Source organism: Urocitellus parryii, chromosome X, assembly GCF_045843805.1.
Source record: "Urocitellus parryii isolate mUroPar1 chromosome X, mUroPar1.hap1, whole genome shotgun sequence".
Classification (NCBI taxonomy): domain Eukaryota; kingdom Metazoa; phylum Chordata; class Mammalia; order Rodentia; family Sciuridae; genus Urocitellus; species Urocitellus parryii.
This window is the reverse complement of record NC_135547.1, coordinates 123,995,094-124,019,644: the sequence shown is the minus strand read 5'-3', so window position 1 is coordinate 124,019,644 and position 24,551 is coordinate 123,995,094. Positions and strand designations below refer to the sequence as shown.

The following is a 24,551-nucleotide window of genomic DNA, read 5'->3' as shown; positions in this document are numbered from 1 at the left end:
TACTATAAAATAAAGTAAAAATTTCTTAAAATTCTCTTAGTAAGTCAAAAGGTAAATGCAAATTGCTATAGTTAAGGATCCATAAAATAAGCTTAGTTTGGACTATAAGATATTCAGGTAGGAATGTTCCCAAGTCTCAGCTTTAGTCTGTGCTGGAGTTGCCACAGCAAGACAAAATGATGAAGAGCTGTTTGCTCTATAAGACGATGGTACATCAATTCTGAACAGAGCAACAGAATTTTGAAATGTGCCTCTCTAATCTATGTGCTTTCCAATCCTTGACAATGGCCTTGATTCATGCTAATGTTAGAGGTTATCACTCCAGCCAGCTGTGCAGTGAGAATAGCTGCAAATAGTGGATATATGGGCATTGGATATCTGCTTTGAAATAGCGGTGATTGAACACAAGATTTTACATATGCTAGGCAAGCACTCTGCCACAGAAGTGTCTGTGGCCCTTAAAAAAATATTGAGACAGGGTCTCACTAACATTCTGAGATTGGCCTGGAACTTGTGATTCCCTTGCCCCAGCCAACTGAGTAGCTTGGGATTGCAGGTGTGTATCACAGTGTCCAGCTAGGTATTAGATACCTATTTCCTCTCTTGAGCTCTTTCCCTGGATCTCTTTCACTGATCCAGTGCTTTTCAAAATGTGGTCCTTGGTCCTGTACCAAAATCTCCTGACATGCCTATTAAAAACTTACATTCCTAGATAATGCTGGAATAAGTAAAAATTTCAGTATGATAAATGCAGTATGACTTAGGTTATCAGATGAATTGGAACTGTAACATGAAATATTTTTTAAGATAATAGTATGAAAATAAATATTATGGAAAACAAAACATTGTTCCACTTTCTTTAATTTTTCATTATTTTTATTTTGAAATGATGATCAATGGTGGGAAATGTATTATCTTGGAAGATACTGGCAATTCTTTGACTAGTATCTTCTCTCTACAGAAACTGAAGGTCTTCTCTGCTTGAATGGGATCTAGAAAACTACACTATGTGGTTTCCTCCCAGCCCAAGTTTCCCTTGATTGCCAGCACCTCTGGCTCCCAAATGGAGTGTACCATTTTTTGTTTATTTTTGGTTTCAGTGCCAGGAATTGAACCCAGAATATCACACATGCTAAGCATGTGCTATACCACTGAGTCACACCCACAGCCCTTGGAGTACACTTTTGTCATCTCAGGACTACCCATTTTCTGTCACGGAAGGGCCATTGACATGATCTGAAGGTCCCTGCTCCTGGGTCCTACCCAGTAACTCAGGGTTGAGAATACAAGCTTGGGCTTACCTACCCAGTAACTCAGGGTTGAGAATACAAGCTTGGGCTTACTACTAAATAAATTTTTGACATGGTAATACTAATTTATTCTCTAGGAACAGATTTTTGTACTGATATATGAAGACCCTTATAGTCTCCCCTAGAATTTAATTCATACTACTTTAAACTCACATAAATATCACACCATATATACTGATTATTTTCAAAAAGCATACAATCCTGGGTATTTAATGTTGTCTATATTACTTGTATTTTTAACTTTTAATTACAAAAAAAATTCTCCATCTAAGCTTGAGTGTTTCTTGAGTAGGAAAAGAAATAAAGAAACCTACTAAGGCCTCTCTCTTCCAATTCTCCATGGTCTCTCAGCAGCATTCCTTCTTCCTAGGTATAGGGTAGGACCCTTTGTGAAATAAGGGTCTATGACCTACTATCAGACAAAGTAGGTCAGAGAAATTTTTATGGCCAGCTCCTACACAGAAAGGTGCAGAGGTTATAATAATATTTTTAGGTTTTTTTGGCTAGCTTTGGGGAAGAGGGGTTCTGGTTTTATGACCCACTTTGATAAGAGGAATTCTAGTTACTATGGCTTACTGTGAGGGAGAAAAGGAGGGCAGGAAGTCAGAAAAATACTTTACTTCTGAGGCCTTCTAATGTCCTTCAGTTCAAAGTACTCAGCATGCTGAAGTGTCATACTTTGGGGTATTGCTTTCTGACCCCCAATGCTAGAGAGTAATGCACACCTGGGGTTGGTGGTATGAGGTAAGGTTGAGAGCTTCCAGCTCTTCTCAGCATCTCATTCAGCCCAAGGATGTGAATTTGATTATTATTGCCTCCTACACATTAGAGTGTCATTAACATAAAGTCATCTCTTAAACACATTGAACTGAATTCAATTAATGTAATTGATTACCAGCCTAACTGTAGGGATTTTGCAGCTTTAGGGAAACTGACAAACATCTTGCCCTTTTAGATCCTACAAAATTAGATTCACAAGTCACAGTCAATAAGCATTTTGTAGGCTCCAAACTCATCGTCTTTAACAATGACAAAAATCTCTCTGGCTGGATGAACTGACTGTTGTTAAAAGACTAATTGTGGAAATGGTTTCAGTAGTGGTATTGGCAAATAGAACTGAGTCCTTGAAGGATAAATTTGATCGTGAATTAATGGAACCTATTTTAGACGTTAATTTATACAAGCCCTAATAGATCCTTGATTTACTGCATCTCATTTTCTAAAGCTGAAAGCATGACTAGAAAATGTATCAGCCTGGGTTCTATATCAACCCTGTGGTCCTTTGAACTGTGATCCTTAAAGTGAATAGTGTTCTGACTCATAAATAAAATTGATACTATGTGTATTTGATTTTATATTGAAGAACTCTATTAACCTTATTTTCTAAGATATTCCACTTTGGGCTCCTGTGAAATGAAGAGAGAATTTCAGGACTTTTATTGTCTCACTCATTGCATAATGGATTCTAATCTGATAGATTTTAGCATCTGTGAGTTTTCTAGTAAGGATGACTTCTTGTTTATATAAAGGGTATATAACTAATAAGAGACAGCATTCTAACATGGCTCATGGATATCCTCTCTAATCTCATTTCTGCTTGCTAGTGTTCTCTCTCCTAACTCCCCCATAATACCCAACAAATGGCAGTGTTTTCCAAACAGCAGATTCTTTTATGCCTCTATGGCTTGTGTTTGCTGTTCCCTTGGATTGAAATGGCATGCTCTTCCTTATTCACATGGTAGTTACCACTGCACTTCTCCAGACTCACCATAAAGCAATCATTGTGTGAAATTTTTCCTGGTCCCCCATTCATTTTCCATGGGCTGGATTGACTTGGAAGCCAGGACACTCCTTCAGTGCATCTTAGTAGCAGTTTTTATTTCATGGGATCTATTAAGTTGTTTCATGGAAGAAAGAGGTATAGCAAGTGATTCAGAATCCTGTCAGGAAATAAGCAAGTGTGGGAACAGATAAGGATCAACAAGTCACTAAGGCACCAGGGACTGGCAACAGCTGACCCCTGTTAGCTCCATCAGGACTAAAGAGCAAAGAAAGCAGTAATACTGTATGGAACAATTTGAATCAAAGCAAGGAAAGGAGAGGAGGAGTGAATACCTGATTTCTCTCTCTTCCCACCCTCATTTTCTTCGTCAGCACCTCCCATGTTTGAAACCAACGTGGGACTTCTATGTGAGTCTCTATCCATAGAAGTGACACTTGGAGGGCAAGAAACAGAGAAAGGAGCTGGGAAATGGATATGGAATGGGAGTGCAAGTAAAGTCTAGTTCAGGTGCACATCACTTAAAACAGGGGAAACACAAATAAACCCGAAACAGAAAAGAGATATGAAGTTGGGCAATAATATAGTTTTAGGTCTAAGGAAATTATTTTTTTTTAATTTTTTATTCTAATTTGTTATATATGACAGCAGAATGCATTACAATTCATATTACACATATAGAGCACAATTTTTCATGTCTGGTTGTACACAAAGAATATTCACACCATCCATGTCTTCATACATATACTTAGGGTAATGATGTCCATCTCATTCCACCATCTTTTCTACCCTCATGCCCCTTCCCTTCCCCTCCCACCACTTTATCCTATTATATGAACTCTAGATAGGAAACTCAATTTTTAGGTAAGGGCTATGTTAGTATAGAAAAGGTTGAGACATCATAAGTTCTTAATTAAAACATACCTATTGGCTCAAACCTTTGATTCTGTGATTTTCTTACCAGCCCCTTTTAACTTCCATCAAAAGTTTTAAGTTTTTGAACTGAACCCATATCAATTAATCACTTTTTAAAAATGCTTTGTGTAAAGATTATATAAATTATGAAATGTACAAAGTGTGGTCAGTCAACTCTAAAAATATCTCTGACCCAAATCAATTCATGTTTTTGTTCTTAGAATTTCTGTGTCACATACTCTTGTTGTGTGCATTTACCAAAACCATGGGATTCTTTTACTTTACAAGTATGAAATTATAATATAAATCTTCAAAGAATATAAGTAGACTAGGGGGACATACAAAAGCCTCTTGGAATGGGGAAAGGACCTCTTACGTCTTCAATCCTCCCCCCAACTACTGCCCTAATATATGAATAGAATCCAGTTTAGTGGAGACAAACTCTCAGACCTAAATTGATGATGTTAACATGTTTGAGAAAGGCTTCATTCATTGTTATAAGTATTTTGCTCAAAAATGCATTCTCCTGCAGGTACAAAAAATAAAATAAGAGCAATCAATCAAGAAGAAAATGTCTGCCCAGCAATGCAATACTTCATGCTCTGTGAGCAACAGATGTTGACACTTTAGAAAGGTTTGGAGTGATTGGATTTTAACCCCAAAGGGTTTAATCTATTGGAGCCCAAAGCAAAAGCATGTGTAAGAACCATCAGTCTGTCTGTCCCTTAGTCACTCAAACCTGGGGCCAGTCTGTTTCATTTCACTTGCTCAAGTGGGATTAGACAAGCAGGACGGAAATTCATCATGTCCCCTCAGTACTCCAACTTTGTTTTCAGATTTCTAAAAATGCCACTGAAGATTTCTGAATGTGAGAGCTAGGGTTTTCAAGAGCTGTAGTGAGCTTTGTAATATCAATGATTCTATCCATCATGTTTGAATATGTAAAACACTCATAGGGCTCACACAATAAATCAGGAATCCTCTGGAGTATATACAACAGAAATTTTTATGTATTTAGCTTTTATAACCTTATTATAAAAATGTTTTGAACACATTAACCCCAAACATGTATTAGTTTGTTTATGATTTTATATAATTTATTCATAATTTATATTATTTATATATGTGTGTACTGCTATAAATACTGTATTATTGATAGTATAGGGCTTATCTAAAAACATTAAATGTAGTATTAAAATAAGATGAAATGAAGGTGAAACATACATTTTTGTCACTTTTACATATTTTTGTATCACTGCAGCATTAAGAATTATTTAATATTTAAATGACAACAAACTAATAGAGGATGTTTATTTATTTTTTAACACCTTGGTTTATCACTTCATTGAATAAAAATGTGAAGTTCTAGTTGCAAGTTCAGTTAGTTGTTGTTGTTGTTATGATGATGATGATGATGATGATGATGATGCTGCTGCTGCTGCTGCTGCTGCTGTTACTGCTAGAAATTGAACTCAGAGCCTCACACATAGTAGGCAGGTACTCTACAACTGAATTACACTGCCACTCCTTTTTTTATTTTTTTAATTTGGAGACAGGGTCCCACTAAGTTGCTGAGGCTGGCAACTTATGATCCTCCTGACTCAGCTTCCAGAGTAGTTGGGATTACAGGCATGTGCCACCATACTTGGCATAAAAATACTGTTTTTCAATCCCATCTGTACAGAGGATTTTATTGAAATTCACCTGGGAAGTTTCCATCTTCTTTGATGTCAGCCAACTGTTTTTACATGGAAGATACTGAATCTCCCTGTTTTTAATAAATGAGTTCACAATCCACTGGATTACTTCATTTGGAAGACATATTAAACAGGTTAGAAAAATTCATTTCCCAATTTTCAAAGACTTCAGTTTTATCTGAACATATTTGCATAATTTTCAGTAAGACAATCACATGATTGTTATATCCAAACATCTGCTTCCCTACATTTTTACCAAAATCCAAGTTTTTGGGGGAAAATAAACTTGTTACTTTCTCACTATTATAATATCTCCTTCACCCTGAAGAGACAACTCTTTTGGCTCATTGTCACCAGGTAGCCAACAACTTGTATGTAGAACAAGAGATTTTAATAGCTACTCTAGTAGTTTTGGTTCAGAAGGAACCACCTTGTTGACAAGTGAAAGCACTTGGGTTTCTTTGCTGCCATAATTTGTACTGAATTCTTTCAGGAGGGCAGCTGTCTCAAAATTTAGCAGGAAGACTTGTTTTGTTCTAGTCAAAGCTGCTACACCAACCAGGTGCAGGGGCATACATCTGTAATTCAAGTGGCTCAGGAGGCTGAGGCAGGATTGCAAGTTCAAAGCCAGCCTCAGCAACTTAGCAAGACCCTGTCTCATCATATCTATGGACTAGGGATGTGGCTCGGTGGTTAAGTGGCCCTGAGTTTAATCCCGGTACCAAAGATTTTTTTTAAAAAGGGTGTCACTCTATTGTCATATACGTTTCTATGTCTGTGCCAGTATCATAGCATTCTAAGAATTGTCATTTTAGAGTAGGTTCTGGTATGTTGTAGGAGAAAAAAACAGATTTTTTCTTGTTCATAGTGTTCCTTTATATTATTATATAAATTCAGAATTATCTTTATTGAATTACTTAAAAAGGACTGTTGAGATATCTTTATTGGATGACATTAAATCTATAAATTGTTTTGGAGAAAACTGAACTTTTCATATTTAGTCTACCCATTTAGGAGAAGCCCTTTTATTTCAAAGCTTCCTAAAATTCTCCAACAAGATTTCTCTAAACATTTTGTGATTTTAAGGTTAATCATTCTGTATTCTCTTGATTTTTCAAATGCCATGTAATTTTCCAAGCTTGTCTAAACAGTTTAAAATCTTTAAATGCTTCTGATGTGTTGTGGGAATTGACTGACGGTGGCCTGTGGAATTGATTAGTGAAGGTTAAGTCCTTCTGAACCTACAACTTGCATATTTGTGAAGGTAAAAATTGTGAGACCCACTAAGTTATGTGAGGTGAAAACCCATTATTGCAGTTACTTATGTGCAAAAAAAGGTAACTCATGCCAGGTGTAGGCACACGGTGCATGCTTGTAATCCCAGCAGCTTGGGAAACTAAGTCAGGAGAATCACAAATTTGAGGTCAGTCTCAGAAACCTAATGAGGCCCCTAAGCAACTTAGTAAGACCCTGCCTCAAAATAAAAAAGGCTGGGTATGTGGCTCAAGGATTGAGCATCCCGGGTTCAATCCCCAGTGTGTGTGTGTGTGAGTGTGTGTGTGTGTGTGTGTGTGTGTGTGTGTGTGTATACACACACACACATACATACATACATAAAAACATATATATGGTAAGAGTGATGGGATTGTATGGATGTAAGAATGGAAATATCAAAGGGCCAAGCCTCTTTGCCTGATGGAAATCAGTGGCAGGAAGTAGTTCCAGACACAGGGAATGCTTAGGATCCTCATTAGCAGGGATGCCTCCACAATATGATCTCTCTCCAAGTTTAATAACTTCTTCCAACTCACTTTTTCTCCCTTCCCTCATTGATTCTGTTTCTGTTTTCTCATGTACCTCATATAAATATTTTTCTTTAAATAACTATGTGTGTGTGTGTCAGAAAACTACTACTGGTTGGCCATTTAAATGTAAGCATGTTGAATATTCAAAAGTCCTGGGAATCTTGAAGAGCAGAAATCCTAAAAGGCATTGAGATTCAATCCACATTACCCACTCCTATGATGCCCTCCCACACCCTGTTCTGGGGTTGCATCAAAGTTCACCAACTCTACCATTTCTTTAGGTTCAACTTATGTTTCTTGATGCCTTGCTAGACATATGACCATGCTGTTTTTTTGAAGTTTTTGTCACATCACTGGAGTCTTCCACTCTTTCCACCTCCACCAGATAGCTCAGGCTTTCAGAAAACAAGTCAGGTGTTATATACAGTTACATACAGGTTTGAGCCCTGGCAAATGCATCTCACCTAAGACGAGGGAATCAAAAAGGTGGTTCTAAATTTGGTTCTGTCTTCTAGATTCTTCCCACTCAGCACATACTCCTGAAGGGAACTTTCTGGCTCTAATGAGTATATCAAAATCAGGAATGACTTTAGGTTTTCTTACAGTGTGCTTTCTTCCAATCAGAGTAACCCTTTATGATACATAGGATGTATCAGCCTTTTATTTCTGCTGAGGAAGAAAGGCTTCAAGAGTTCAAGGAAACCATTTTGCTTTCATTATAGGGGGTTAGACAACAGGACTACCATTATTTATTTGGAAATTAAATTTATTGGAAATAAGAATGTTTTTCAATTGATCTTAATTGGACACATTTTTCCCAACTCAGTAATACTCTGTAGTTTCAGGTCATAGATTCCTAGACTATATTATGTTTATGTGTTCATTGGAGAATGTTGGGGTGGGAACAGAGGATGGAGGTGTATGTAGCACATCAGTAACATTCTGTAATCTCCAGAATTCAGTGAAGAATATTCAGCAGGTAAAAAAGATGTTACTTTTTCAGCTCATACAAAAGAACTCAAGCACCCTTACACAAAACATTATAAGTATATGGCCCAAAAGTGCTCATCTTGGTACAAAGGACAAAACCATGTTTCATAGGGAAACATTTTAGTATTAACCGATTTATACTGGAAATAGCCAAAAGTTGTTTATTTGGGGATGATTTATTCTGAAAATCTGTGAACAAGAAAATGATCAGGAGGTTATGGTCAATGTACAAGCAAAGTTAAGAGAATAAAATAATAATTAACAAAAACTAAAGAGCTAGAACAAGCAGTTAAAATGCACATTTGATTATGTTTCTGTCCTTATTTGGATGGGAAAATAACAATGAAGGGACATGGGCCAATATATGACTAACAATACAGAGGATGGCAGCATCAGAGGTAAAAGGGCCTGTGCCTGCCTTACACCGCATTATAGAACATAACTAGTGCTTCACATTATCCCCACAGAATAGGCGTGCTCCTCAGCCCTGTACCCAATGGTCACTTAGTGATCAGGGGACATGGCCAAGGGAAACTTATGAACAGTGATTCAGTCACTAGAGGGCCTGGATTTTATTTTATTTATTTATTCTACCTTCTTTTTTATTCTTTTGTGTTCTGGTAGAGCATTGCCTTGTGAATGTCAAATTATATTCCTATTTATTGTGTCAATGCATTTGATATGATTTTTTTAGTTGAAAGCCTCAGAGCTTACCTAAGATTCCTGAGGCATTTTAATGAGACAGTTGGGCTGCAAGTATTCAAAACATTCAGTTTGTTTTCATCTAGTAAGATTGAATAAGTTCATGACATCTGAAACTGATTCTTTTCTAGTCATTGATCTCCAGAGATAAAAAAAAAATAATAGCCAATTATTTTTGAGTGCTTACTGTGTGCCAGATGTTTTTCACAACTATGTTAAGCATTTTATACAATCACTAACATCATTTTCCTAATGATGAAACTGAGGCACAGAATGATGAAATAATTTGTGTGGGTCACATCACCAGAAAATGGTGGGACCGGAACTCAAATGCAGGTAGCCTGGCTCCAAAGTCTCATTTGAACAACCATGTCAGCTCATGTTCACCCCATACCTAGTCATTTGTTTCTTGAATAAACCAGAAAGTGCTGCCTCCCAGAAAAGAAAATGTCTCCTGTAGATTACTGCAGATAGATCAGCCAACATACTCACAAGTCTATCCTCACTGATAACAGGTGTGTACAGTAAAAAGGTTCCAGCGTAGGAATCCCATCCTGCTCTACCACAATGGCCTCCAAATCTATTCAGAGCCCAAGAATTTATGCCACCCCTGTCTTTCTCAACCTTGTCCAAGCCATCATGATCTTTTGTCAGGATTGATGCAATGGGCCTCAAAATGCTCTCCCTGCTCCTATCAGTGCCCCCTCTTTTCTGTTCTCAGCCTAGCAGTTAGATTCTATTACTTCCATCCAGAACTTTCCAATGGTTTCCTGTTTTAGAACAAAACACCAAATCCTTCCAGGAGCCTGTGTGACCTGTGTGTCTCCTTTGTCACTTCTTTACTACTCTCCTTACTGCCTCCAAACTGTACCCCACCCCATACTAATTTCTACTACTCTGGAATCTTCTTCCTGCACTACCCATTCTCAGCGAGAATGAACCCATGAGTATGTTGGCTGTTGTGAGGCATGCTCTCACCAGCATGTTGGTCCTTAGGACCTTTGCAATTTGTTGCCCCTCTGTTGTAAGGGCTCCTCCCCCAGCTCCTGATACAACATGGTAGCCCCTCCCTCAGCAGCTGTCTATCCTCCCTCCCTGTGCTAATTTTCTCCTTAGTATTTATAATGACCTGATACAGCACGTATTTTACTAATTAATCAGTTTATTTTCTGTCTCTGAATATTAGAGTGGATGTTTTATTTTTTGTCTGCTTTCTTTCCTCTTGTATTCCTAGAACAGAAAACTCAGTGTGCATTTAATAAATTGACTAAATGAATAAAGGGGTGTATTATGGAGTCAGTTTGGAGGATTAAGCAAACTAGCATATGGCAAGCATTTAGAACAAACAATGCTTAGCATGAAATTAATGGTTAATAACGTCATGTTTTATTATTATATTATACTAATGTAATAGTTATTTAATGAATGCTGCATTGAAATATTAGATACTATTTATTGGGTAGTAGAAAGAGGATAATCAAGCTACAGATGTTTTTAATACTTTAATTTACATTGGCTCCAGGAGGTAATCAGGGGAAATTATTTGTACCTTCTTTTTCTGTCATCTAGAAGATGCACTATAACCCACACTTTGCTGGGAAGGTGAGTAGTCCTCAAACCTTGCTGCACTTTGAAATTACCTGGAGATCTGTGAAACATTGATCTTAGTCCTCCCCCCAGCCTTTCCCATATATTCTGATATGGTGTACCCCAGGCATTATGATTTTTATGCTCCCCAGGTGATTCCAATATGCAGCAAAGTTAGGGAATTGCTGCTGTAAGCTTGTCATAGAGCTGGCAGAAGCAGAAGGAGAGACTCCTGTAGTCCCTTTCTGTGCTTGGAAGTGAGAATTAAGCCTTCCTTTGTCCCATGGCACATGTGGCCATTAGCAAATTCCTTAGCTGCAAAGACCTTTACCAGTTTCTTGTGTGGATTATGGTGAAAACTCAGAACTCAGGGCCAGGATCCAAAAATGTGGATTCCCCTTCCTTTCTTCTTCACTCCCTACTTCTTTCTCTTTTTTCCTTCTTTCCTTTGTTCCATATAGGGATAAAAGAAGAGGATTGTTTTCAGATGTGCCACTAGAAGATATGCTCTGAAATGGTGCTTTCTTTCACATGAGACAAGAGAATCTCACATGTCCATCATGCTTAGGTGGCCCCACTCTCCTCCAGACGCAGCCACCCATAACTGTTTCAGGTCTGGGATGGCTCAATGTCATGAGGTCAATTTTCTGTCTAGTGAGGCCCAATGTAGGAGAATCAGAGGTCTTTCTTGTGTCCTGATCCCCAGCCCTGGCTTCCCTAACTCTTCCCTGGGTTTCAGTTCCTCCCTGCAGGGGGCCCTGTCTGAAGCTCTTGCCCTGGTCACTGAGACTCATTCTGTATTGGTTTTGCTTCCTTCCTCAGGGACTGAATTCTTCCCCCTGATCACCAGGCCTCTTCACGAGATCTTCTCCCACTTCCTTTCACCTGCCACAAGCATGGGCCCCACTTAGGAGCCATGTTCAATCTCTTGATCCAGACAAATACCTGCAATTTCATACTGAACAGCTTCTCCCCCTTTGACTCTAAAAACTTCCACTCTGAGCCAAGACTTTTCTAGAATCATGATAGGACATTGAGGATGGCACGCTACCAGGGACAGATTCATGGGCATTTGACCAGTGTAATCACAAAGGACCTTGAGCTAGATTTAATGATTTTTTTTTGTGAGTTAGGGGGGGGGGGATTACTAGGAATTGATCCCTGGGGCACTTTACCACTGAGCTATATCCCCAATCTTTTTTATTTTGATTTTTTTTAATGTTGAGACAGGGTCTTGCTAATTGGCCAAGGGTCTCACTAACATAGTGAGGTTGACCTCAAACTTGCAATCCTTCTGCTTCAGCCTCTGGAGTCTCTGAGATTACAGACTTGAGCCACCATGTTGGGCCTCTTGAAATTCTTAATCAGGAAATGAAAAGACGGGGGGGCAGTTTTTCATTTTGCACCATCCCTGCAAATTATGGAGCTGGCCTTGTGCAGACACTTAAAATCTGAAGACCTAGCGTAAATCAAACCTGATTTTCACCTGAGAAAAATTGACCTCAGTTCAGTTATTTTCTTCTCTTAGTATTTTCAGAGGGGTGGGTCGGGTTGAATAGTTCCATCATAGGAGAGTTTTTAAGGATGAATTAAGGTAACAAATGTGTGGTAGCACGGGGCACACAACCAGCTAATCCTGTTTTATCTAGTGTTCTAGATCACAATCAGCTAATTGAAATGATACTTTCTCTCTGTTTAAAAGGGATTATAAACTTTTATTTTTCTTGACAGTGATATATACCCAAAGGACAGTTCCTAGAGGGCTTTCATTGATCTTACTTAACTCTTATTAATTACACAGAAGGACAACAGGATTCCTGTTTCCCTGTCTTTCTTTATTACATTTGAACAATATGTTGTCCAGATGGCATATAGAATAGCATCATCCGTGGTATTTTAAAATGATCTTCTTTTACTTATTGAAGATTAGAGAAAAAAAATTGAATTAAGCCCATGTCATTGACATAATCTCAGCTTACATTACTCTAAGCAGATTTCTAGTGTTCAAATTAATAAATCTTCCCCCCAAAGAAGGCTTCCTTGGACAATGTTCATGATGAAGACTTCATTAGAAGTCTTGGCGGTTGGTCTTTGACCTGACACTCTGCCATATCAGCCATGACCCCAGAACAACAATAAGCTGTGATTTTGATCTCAGTTTTCTTATGGGAAAAATGCAGATAAAAATGCCTGCTCTTCTCCCTTGTTCTCAAGGTTATTTCATGAATCAAAAGCATTTTGAAAATTTTTGAACACTATACAAATTTCAATTGTGGATTATTGATAAGACTTCAGAAATTGAGATGTTAATGAAATGACTCATCTAAATCACTCAAAAATCTTTCAGAGAGTAAACTCCAAAAGCTAAATTTGCAACTCCTTTCAATGGGGGAAAGTATTTGGCACTGGATGACTTGTCACCACCACAATAATCTACATTACTTCAATTTCACCGAGGCCAGAGCCATACATGTTACCTACTAAATGTCCATAGTCCTGTGAGGCAGTTTCTCAGATCTGCTATAACTTGATAATTTTCCACAGAGAAATATGTTTCTCTGTATGTATTAATTCAATTATTTATTGAGAATCTACTATGTACCAGGTCTTCTAGGTACCTGAGAGAACCCAGTGAAGAAAACTAAGTTCCTTGGCCTGGGATTGTGGCTCAATGTTAGAGCACTTGCCTAACACGTGTGAGGCCCTGGGTTTGATTCTCAGCACTGTGTATAAATAAATAAAATAAAGGTCTTAAAATATGTTAAAAAAAACTAAGGTCCTGGCCCTCCTGAGATTTCCATTCTAGTGTGGAGAGCAAAACAATAAAAATAAACATAAAAATAAATATGTTTGGGCTGGGGTTGTGGCTAAGTGGTAGTGTGCTTCACCTAGCATGTGCAAGGCCCTGGGTTTCATCCTCAGCACCACATAAAAATAAACAAATAAAATAAAGGTATAATAAATAAATAAATATGTTCCACAGCACATTCACAGATAATTAGTGCTGTGGGGGAAAACTAGAAGAGGGTAAATGGGATTGGGGGAGCAGGGTGGCCATTAAAAAATATTATACAGCAGAGTCCTCTGTAAGAAGGTGCTATGTATTGTAAGCAAAGGATTGAAAGAATTGAGGATGAGCCATACAGACATCTGCAGAACAAGCATTCCAGGTTGGGGGGAACAGTCCTTGTGAAGGCCTAAAGCAGAAATGAGCTAAGGGTTTTCAAGGAACAACAGGGAGTCCCGAAAGAGACATGAGTATGGGTCTCTCTGGATCTTTTACACTCTGTACCAGAATAGGTTTTAAAACTAGAAAGCATGTGATTGTTCTGCTGCCCTTCCTATTCCCCCTTCCCCTCCCCTCCCCTCCCATCACCTCTCTCTACGCAATCTAATGTGACACATTACTCTCTTTTTTAAAAATTTTTTTTCCTTCCCCCTCACATCATCGTACATGTATTTTGTATATCTATGAGGGTCTCCTTCTATCTTCCGTGCAATTCCCCTTCTCCCTACCATTCCCTCCCACCTCTCTTCCCTATTTAGTGGTAATCTTCTTCTCATGCTCTTCCTCCCTACCCAATTTTGAGTCACAAAATAAAATAGACACTAGTATTGTTGTATGTATATACGTGGCCATAAAATCAATGTGATTCTGCAACCTGTACACTTGGGAAAATGAGAAATTTTTACCCATTTGATTCAAATGTATGATATGTCAAGATCATTGTATTGTCATGAGCAACTAATAAAAAATAAATAAAATACAAAAAAAGAAAGCATGTGATTGCAAGACCAATGCCAAATATATACATTGATGCCTCCTTTCTATTGTATGTTCTTTTTTCTACAGTCACATGACACAGGCAATTCCATTTGATGACCCTCGGTTAGAAAGCTGCCAAATCATCCCTCCAGCTCCCCGGAAGGTGGAGATGAGGAGAGACCCTGTGCTGGGTTTTGGTTTTGTGGCAGGGAGTGAAAAACCAGTGGTCGTTCGCTCAGTAACACCAGGTAAGGATGCAACCCCACTCCTTCTCCTAGAACTATCTGCTACACATTGCTAGGATGACTGCTGTTCAAGTTTCCTGTGTCCAGGCTGTGAATGCTAGATGGGTTTTCCCAATACCTGCAGAGTATCAAAAGGTCAAAAAATGTCTCTCAAACTAAGTTTTAAACTATCAAATCATTTGATTCAGGAAAAATACTGATCCATCATTCGTAACTATGGAAATGACTCATTTCTTAACATGTAAATGTAAACAATAAGAAGTAGGCATCGTACTGATGAATTCCTTAATGAAAAAAAAAGAAGCAGAAAGTAGTGTTTGAGTTGTAGTACACTAAGTTTTTGGAGTAGTTCAATTACTTTACAAAAATGTACTCCTCTCCCTTCTCACTGGAGGCAGAATATATTCTATCCCATTGCTGTTGGGCTGGACCTAGTGACTGACTTTGGCCAATGACATTAGGAAGGTGACATAAGCAAAGGCTTGAGATTTGCTCATTCAGTGTAAGGTGTTTCTTGGGCATCTTTTATGGCCATTAGAAGAGTCTTCCTCAGGTGGCATCTATCCCTTCAGCTTGATCCCCAAAATGAACACTGAGGCTGGCACCCAACAAGTCTGCAGCCTGGAGCTAAGTATACCCTGATCTTCAGTTTGAAGCAGAACTTCTCAGCTGACCCTGGCCTAAATCAGCCAGTCTGTGGGTATGCTAAAGTCCCACAAGCATGAGAAGAAATGATTATTGGACACCTACTGAGTTTTGGAGTGCTTTGTTATACAGAAGATGCTGACTAATACAAATCTCTTAAATTCTATATGATAATTATTAGATTTATCTCGATCATTCATATTAGAGTATACAGATGTTCCACTAACAACCCAGTTGAATACAACAGACTGTGATGTAATTGCCTAAAGTGGACTGACTTTGCCTTTCTAGGAACAATATGCTTTTATGTTTTACTTATTATATATATTTATGTACTTTTTGTAATGGACTTAAATTGGGTTTTATTTTCAGACAAAAGAAAATTCTCTGTCATTGTTCTCCAGAATTTCGTAAATAAGTAACAGAATTCAATAGTAAAGTACACTAATGTGTACAGATTCTGATATTAAATTGCCCAAGTTTGACTCTGGCCTCTACCCCTTATTAGACTTTTTATCTTCCTTATATTCCCTGCTTTTCAGTTTGATGTAACTCCTCTGTATCATCTGTACTATGGGGATCATAGTAGTATGTAACTTACAGAGCTATAGAGAGGATGCAATAAGTTAGAAGAGTGCTAAGGACATACTTATTCCATAACTGTTTTATTATTATTATTATTATTATTATCATCATCATCATCATTATTACTGAACTCTCAAATATTTGGCCAGTTGAGTCTGTCAATTATGGGAAACTCAAGTCAACTAGCGAGCTGGTATAGATTTTAGAATTTGATTAAATTTTAACTTTTTAATATTTTGACATAATATGCCCCAGGCATGCACCACAAATACAATCAACCCCTTCTGACTTGTGCTGTTAAGTATTGCTTAACATTTGAGCTTGATAAACTGAGAATTTTATTCTCAAAGTAGATTTATTGGTTTTTATTATAATAAAATAATATATGGGCTTTGTAAAAAAAAAAAGACATAAACAATGTAAATAGTATATAAGTGAGAGTAAAAAAAATGTCAATTCCTGCTACCAAGACATAACTGCTATTCACATAGACATAGAGAATATGTATAATAGGCATAATTCTGTAAACACAAAAACACAAATATATTATCCATTATATATTTAACGTGTATGTATATGTGCACACATAGTTTTTTCTAAGAGGGCTCGTATTTGGCATGCAATTTTATGCTATTGAGATAGTTTAACATGGTGATGAGATTCTCTGAAGTATGAGTCCTCCCAGGAGCTGTGGAGATTATAGTTTTGTTTTTCACTTTTTTGTATTGTCTCACTTTTCCCTCAATCTCTTCTCTCCTTTTCCCTCATCTCTCCTTACCTTCACTAACGTCAACTATTAGGCAGTTGTGAAAAGACTAGAAAAAAAGTGAAAACTGAGGTCAAAGAATACTACTTCCAGTCATTTGTTCGAGTGAAAATGTTGGTCAAATAAGCTCTGCCTATCACAAAAATGGCTCTAGTGCAGTCCCAAGTGTTTTCTGTGCAGTGACCAGAATTTCTATACCTGAAAGCCCAGTCTTCAGAGTAAAAGGGATGAGACAATTATCTGAAGAGTGCCACTGTTTTATATATTGGAAAGGATTGTGTGTTATTTCACCAGAATTCTTGATTCAAGTTGCTTGATTAAATAAGAATATTTCCATTGGATCAATATGTATGGGTCAAATGTAAGATTATGTCCTGTTGATGAATGTTTGAAAGATGGACATTAATTATTCTTATAAGAAATTGAAGGATAGATATTAATTATTCTTATGAGAATAATTAATATAAGAATAAGAATGTTCTCATAATTACATCCTTTTGACCACCAGTTATTTTGAAAACTTTTCTGTATTTTATCTGCATTTGATTTCTACCCATTGATTTTACTGAATTAGTGTGACTGTTTGAACACAGTCCAATAGTTACAATAAGTTTGTCAAGTGATTTCTCTAGATTCCATATGTTTTCAAATACTGGAACTCAATTCCCAGATCTGTGAAATGAATATTTTCTATCACTGATATGGGTACATGTTAAGGTTTCTCTACTTTCTTACTCCCCAGAAAGACAAATTTATAGTACAGTTTGAGTAACACATATGCCAAGTGCCTGTATGGGTAGAGAACAACTGAATGGCTTCAGTTCTTTGTTCTGGGCATGAAGTGTTCATTTCAATTACTGAACAAAGTAATGGTGATATTATTTGAAAGATAACATTTCAGCTCCCTGTCACCAAGTGCCAGACTTTTGTAAAGAGAATTCAAATAATAGTGCCACATAGTACTATATCAATATTTGGAAAGTAATTGCTTCTGTCTAGACACGTGAGAATAATCCAAATAATTGTTCTGGGTTTTTATTTAAATACAGATTGTGTTTCACACAGATGTGGCTTTTAATTTGCCTGTTAAGAGACATGGCAGTTACCAGGTTTTGAATTGTGAGGACAAGTTCAAAAGTGACATTGACCACTTTGACAGAATTCTACAGATGCAAACTGAGATCCAGTCCTACCTTCATGCCATTTTTTTCCACATATGTGAAACTCGGTTGTCTCACTGTATGAAAGAAATCATAATATTCAGTGAGGGTATCAGGCAAAACAGCTCATTGCCAGCTACACAACAAATCAACCCACATTAATTTCCTACTCCCTTATTGGAAACTTAACTGAAAGAAAAACAGCCTCTGACTTCCAGAAGCTCTCAGAGGCCCTCATAGCTGGGCCTGGCTTATTCTGTTGAACATGAACAGTGTCACCAAATATCACCAGACAGGGCCATTCTGGCTCTGATGAACCAAGATAAAAACAAGACTCCTTGTACTGATATGTGAGTACAGACACAAACATCCAAGCACAGTCCAAACCACAAGCATGACCAACTATGACCCTCTGTCAGTTGATATGAATGACTGTTGTTAATCAATCATAACCTAGTTCTGCTTCCTTCATCTTACCTGGCAGGCAATTATTAAGATGTTCATGACAGAATCACTTCTGCTTTCCATTAGCTGCTGATCCAAGGACAACACCCCACTTCCTTGAACCTGCCCCAACAGCACCTAACACAAGGTCAAATCTTCTAATAAGTCCTTTCTAACACCCTATGATTGAGATGCCTTGTGATTTCCCACAAAGTGCTATCTCCCTACTCAAAATGAGCAAATAAATACAATGTTGTTTAAATCCAGTTGTGCCCAGGTTGTTGCAGCTTTGGCTGCAGGCAACACAGCTGTTTGGCTACCTGTTGGGAAACTACCTTCTTCTAAAGACCTTGATATTCATAAGCCTTTTGACCAGCAGCATTAACAGCTGCTGAGAACCTGGGAGAAATGCATGATCTCATCCTGCACCCTTGTACGGTAAGATGATCCACAAGTCATTCATAAGCATATTAAAGTGTGCGAAGTGTTGGGAACCTAAGTCTCCATCTGGCCCATGAAGTTTTTAGAAAATGTGGATGCATGAGTCTCACTGCAAAAGTTTCTGATTTAATTGGTCAGGATGTAGCTTATGATCTCAGACTTATCCAAAGAACACCCAGGTGTGATTGGGTTTTGTCTTGGCTGATGTCGCCGCCTGCTCACAGTGAATCATAATGGATAGAGGGGATTTTGGATGGCTTGCCAATGTTCTTCTCAACTGGACTTCACTCTTGTGTGTTTTCAGGTGGCCCCTCAGAAGGCAAACTGATCCCAGGAGATCAGATTGTAATGATTAATGATGAGCCAGTCAGTGCTGCACCCCGGGAGCGGGTCATCGACCTGGTCAGGTAGGTGACTCATTTACTTCATCCTGTCATGAAGGCTGCTACACAGCTCTGAGGCCTCATCTGGAAATGCAAGAGATTCCTATGGACTTATTTATATCAGAAACACCAGATTACATATGCACTTTATTAAAAATTGATACTAATATAAAAACACATGCTCCATTAGCACAGAATGCTTAATTGTCCACTCTCTTAACATTGAGGATCTGCATGTTTCTGCTCAAATTTTTATTACTCCTATTTCGATTTCTACCTCCAAAGGTTACATATTTTCCTTCCAGAATTACTAACACATTGATTTTTTTTCATAATCAGGGAGATAAAAATGCAATGCCTAAATTCAGCATTAAATGATGATGAGTAATTTTATATACATAATTCCATGGATACACAAACATACACATACAGTTCACTGATTTTTTCATACTTGACTGATTCATTACTAAATTTTGAGATTATCAGCTGAGGCAAAAGAATAATTAGGATAATTAGGTCAAAGCTATGAAAGGTAAAGAAATGTGTTTGGTTTATTAGTTCAGTTTTATTGTGGATATAAGTAGTTTGTTATGTGGTATTCTTAATTGGGCACCAAAAATGTGTTTTGAGTGATTTAAAAATATTAGCAAAAAATTCCTTTAAAACCTCACTGGAGTTGCACTTTGTCAGTGAATTTAGAGCAAGAGAAGTCTATAAATTTTCCAATGAAGATGGTTCTATCATATGAACAGATCTACTTATGCTACGGGGGTGTTGAGGTATAAGAAGGTGTGGCATTTGTCTTTTATAAACTGATCTTTTCAAGCAAGATTAGAGTGGAAGCTGAAGCTATCAGAACACTTGAAACTGAATATTTATGATCTAATATGTATGCTCACTCATAGCAAAAAGTACCTCTGTACTTTGGGAAAAAAAAGTTAAGTGGAGTATTTTTAGGGTCTTCTGCAGAAATTTTCTTGCCCAAACTCAGGATAGTTTCTACTTCACAAAGTAGTCTTGGATGATCAAGCATACTTGGAAGAATTTAAAGAAGAGTAAGAAGATGGGGAAATAGAAAGTGAGAGGACTCATTTATAGGATGACCAACCATCCCAGTTTTAGCAATGGAAAAGCCCACATCCTGGAAAAACTCCTTTAGCCCTGAAATGGTTGGTACCTACCATGGTCTGAATATTAGTATCCCCTCTTCCCAATTCAAATTTTGCAATCTACTACCTATTACTGATTTAAATCTTTGAGGAAGTGATTAACTCAAGAGAGTGGAGTCCTCAGGTATGGGATTAGCACCTTTATGAAAGAGGTGGTAGTTGCCTTACCTCTTCGGCCACTAAGAACACAGCAAGAAGGTGCTATCTATGAGGCATGGGGCCTTCACCCACTCTGAATGTGCTGGAGAATTGATCTGGGACTTCCCAGCTTCCTGAAATATGAGAAATAAATTTATATTATTTATAAGTTACCCAGTCTAGGGTACTTTTTATAAGCAACCCAAAGGGAGTAAGATAGTCACTCTAGTCAGGACCTGATATAATGGAACCTTCTCAGTTGGCTTGAAAGTTTGTGCCTGTACTCAAAGGGTATCCAGATCTCCAAAGGATGCTATCATGCAGGAAAAAGCACTGGGACTTAAGTTATATTCACCTTGCATCAGGAATAAGACTTGGGAATCGTTCCAATTTCTGAGGACTGGAAATACAAGAACAGGAAAAGATTTTGGATTTGAGAGCCTTTGGGAAGGAGTTGTAGTGTTACTATTTAGGGTCACTTCTATCTTGAGAGGTATGTGGGTGTCAGCAGGGACACTCTTCATCCAGGCAGGCTCTGAGCCTTTTGTTGGCTTGCATCCTGAAGTGCCATGTTTGGGCCTAATGGCAGAAGTCACATTTTGTTTTTCCCTAGGCACACACCTCTGTGATCAGTCCTATTGATTTCTGTGCTAGGAGAATGATATAAGAAATAATATATCTGAGTTTGGGTTTGCTGTGACTGAATTGCCTGCTGCAGGACAGGATGGAGAAAAGCTATCTAAAAGTGTGATCATTTCCTAGCAATCTTACCTGGGGCACTTAGAAAGTTGTTTTCTTTTTTTTTTTTTCTTCTTCTTCTTCTTCAAGAATTTTTCTTTTCCTTCTGGTTTAACACATTGTGAAAGAAAATGGCATCTCAGAAAACAAAGCTTTCCCTATAGGACTTTATATGTAATGGAATAAATGAACCAATTAAAAGAGGGCATGGCAAGTAGCTCAAGTCCAAATCCAGCCTGCCACAAGTTTTTTCAAAGCCTGTGAGCCAAGAACAGCTTTTACCATTTTTAAAAGTAAGAAAAAATATAAGAATGATGTTTTGTGACACATAAATCATTTGAAGTTCAAGTTTCAGAATTCATAAATATAGTTTCACCCATTCAATTACATATCATCTAAGGATGCTTTCTCCCTATAATAGCAGAGTTGAGAAGAGAATCTGTGCCGTACAAAATATAAAATACTATCAGGACCTCTAGAAAAAAAATGCCAACACTTCGAGAATAATCTAATTATATTGTATTTTCTTTGGTTAAGCCTAATGAAGACCAAAACCCCAAATAATATATAGAGAGAATTTCTCTCATAATGAAGTTTTGATTATTGCACAATTTCCAAATGTTTGATAAAGTGGTGGTGGTGTTTTAAATGGACTGAAATTGAGAACATGCATGCTTTCCACATTCTTTTATAGCCATGCCCTGAAAGTTCTGTTTGAGAAGTGTTCTTCTAATAACAAAGACATATGGAGACCCTTGTGATATTATATAGGATATTAATAGCAAAAAAAAGAAGAGTTAGTAGGTGAGGGGACCCTGGTGAGGAAAATCACACAAACGTGGCTTTTTTCCTCAGTAGTAGCTTTGGAAGCATAGCCTCTTGTTCCTATCTCCTTTCTTTTCTTTGTTCTCCCTGATGAAAAGTCAGGTCACTGGGGAGAATTGTAAGAAAATGACCCGACCAGAACTAGAGAGAATGGAATAAACTCAGGGCAGCTGAGGCTTACAATTTCCTATGCCAACAGAAACAAAAGCCAAGGAATGACAAAAAGAAACAAGAATAACTTCTTAACTCATACAAAGTCTTTAACTGGTAGAAGCATGAGATATATTGATCCAATGAATATTTTTTTTTGTTTTTATTCTTTCTCCAAGTTTGAGGGCTTTTTCCCTTGTGCTTGGTCTTGATATTCCAAGGTGCAAAGAACAAGAAAATATGCTTTTTAATCATTCATGAAGCCCAAAAATCCCTACCCATTTGTCCACCTGTTGTGGTTTAGATATGAGGTACCCCCCAAAAGCTCCTGTGTTAACATGCAAGACTGTTAATGATTTAAATGTGAGAGCTGTAACAATCAGTCCATGTTAGTTTGAAAGGACTCACTGGGTTGTAACTGTAGGCAGGTGGGGCATGGCTGGAAGAGGTGGGAAACTTAGAGCATGCCCTGGAATGGTTTATCTTCCCTGTGTCCCCTTCTCCTTCTCTCTGCTCCATGGCCACTTAGAGAAGAGTAGCTTTCTTTCTCCATGCCCTTCCAACATGATGCTGTGTATCAACTCAGAGTCAACCAACCATGAACTGAACTTCTGAGACCATGAGCTCAAGATAAACTTTTCCTTCTCTCAATGATTCTTGCCAGGTATTTTTGTCACAGCAACCCAAAACTGACTAAAACACCACCTTCCTCACCTCAAGACACCAGTAAAAACAAATAGTTGACAAGGCTCAAAGTATTCCATGATGACCAAGAGGCAATCTTCTTCAAGGGACCTAAATTCACTTTTGCTATCTATTATCACACTATTCCACACATCCCACCTATACTATGAATTTGCCAGTTGAACCATAATCTAGGACAGGAATCTGAAAGCCATCCTCAGTTTTCCTTTCCTTCATTTTCTATATCTAACAGTCCGCCCTTCTGTACATCCACCTGTGCACTTATTGAGAAATTTCAACTCAGTGAAAGACAGAAATTTGAAATGAGTCTATTTTTCTCCTCCATTGCCTTTAGTCAGGAACTATTATATTCTTCTTTCTTGTACATTGACACTATCTAAGGCAGAACCCATATATTCTTTCACTTGCTAAAGTCCAGTTTGAAACTCCAACTTTATGCCATTTAATTTCCATCCCCTCCTTTCTCTACAAGTCAGACTCAACCCAATGACTGCAGAGTGGGGGTGAGAGTTAAATCTGCTAAATTTTCCTTCACCACCTCCTATTTAAACATCATAAATGTTACAGTTTAAATTTTAAATGCCCCCCAAATGCTCATACTAAATTTTTTGTCCTCTGCCTATGGCACTATTAGAAGGTCAGACCTAGGGGAAGGAAGTTAGATCACTGGAGACATGCCTTTGAAGGGAATTTTTCTTGCCTCTTCCTCTCTCTTTGCTTCCTGACTACAAGGATCCTCTCTACCATGTGCACCTGCCATGATATACTGTGCCACCCCAAGTCCAAAGCAAAGGGGCCAGGCACCCATGGACTGAAACCTCTGAAATCATGAGCCAAAATAAATCTTTCCTTTTAAAGTCCCCCCTCGAATGTATCATCACAGTGACAGAAACCTGACTAAGACAATGAGATACTACAGGACATAAAAATGCCTTTCTCTTCTCAAGGACCAGCTCCTCAGTGGTGGAAGTTGAGTGGGGAAATCAGAGAAACTACTTTCTGTTAGGGCCCTCTCTTGGTAGACTGTGTTGCTCCTCAAATTAACACTGGCTGCTGACTCCCTTCATGTTGCTGCTACCTACATGTTGGCTATCTTATGAAGTTCAAATATGAATTTTTTGTGATATAAAGCATAGCCACTTGGAGAAGCCATCCCTCTGTATAGGACCATCAATTGGAGGTCTGGCTTCAGATCTTTTCCTGTCTTACTGTTAGTTTTCCTGATCAAATCTCCTGGCTAAGGTATTTGCAAGACCAGCTACTCAAGGTACCTAATTGTCCTTTTCACAGAAAACAAAAAGTAAAGTTTCACCAGGTCACAGCTGTTTTGCCAACCCCATGATTCTCTCTCACATGCTTCCCTAGTCTTGTTTGTAAAGACTGAGGAAGTAGAGGATATGAGATAGAGGGTGGTGGATGGAATTAGCAGAGCACATCATGCCTCCTCTTAGAAAGTTTTGGGGGATCCAATTAGTTGTAGCTCATTTTAGAATGTAATATGAGTGTTTCTTTGCAGATATCTCATGGATATATGACAAAGACACAGTTTAAATGAAGAATATAGCTTGATGTTATAGAATCAGTTGACCTAATTTTAAATTCCAT

At 37.9% G+C, this 24,551-nt stretch overlaps 1 protein-coding gene across 1 annotated transcript in view; it reads left to right on the top strand.

Annotated features, from left to right (window-relative positions):
- The window catches only part of Frmpd4 (FERM and PDZ domain containing 4), a 193,328-nt gene that overhangs the window by 77,110 nt on the left and 91,667 nt on the right, over positions 1 to 24,551 (top strand). Inside the window, exons 3-4 of the mRNA XM_026395165.2 lie at positions 14,640 to 14,800; positions 19,143 to 19,245. Coding sequence (XP_026250950.2) covers positions 14,640 to 14,800; positions 19,143 to 19,245 — 264 coding nt within the window. The remainder of the gene's footprint in view (positions 1 to 14,639; positions 14,801 to 19,142; positions 19,246 to 24,551) is intronic.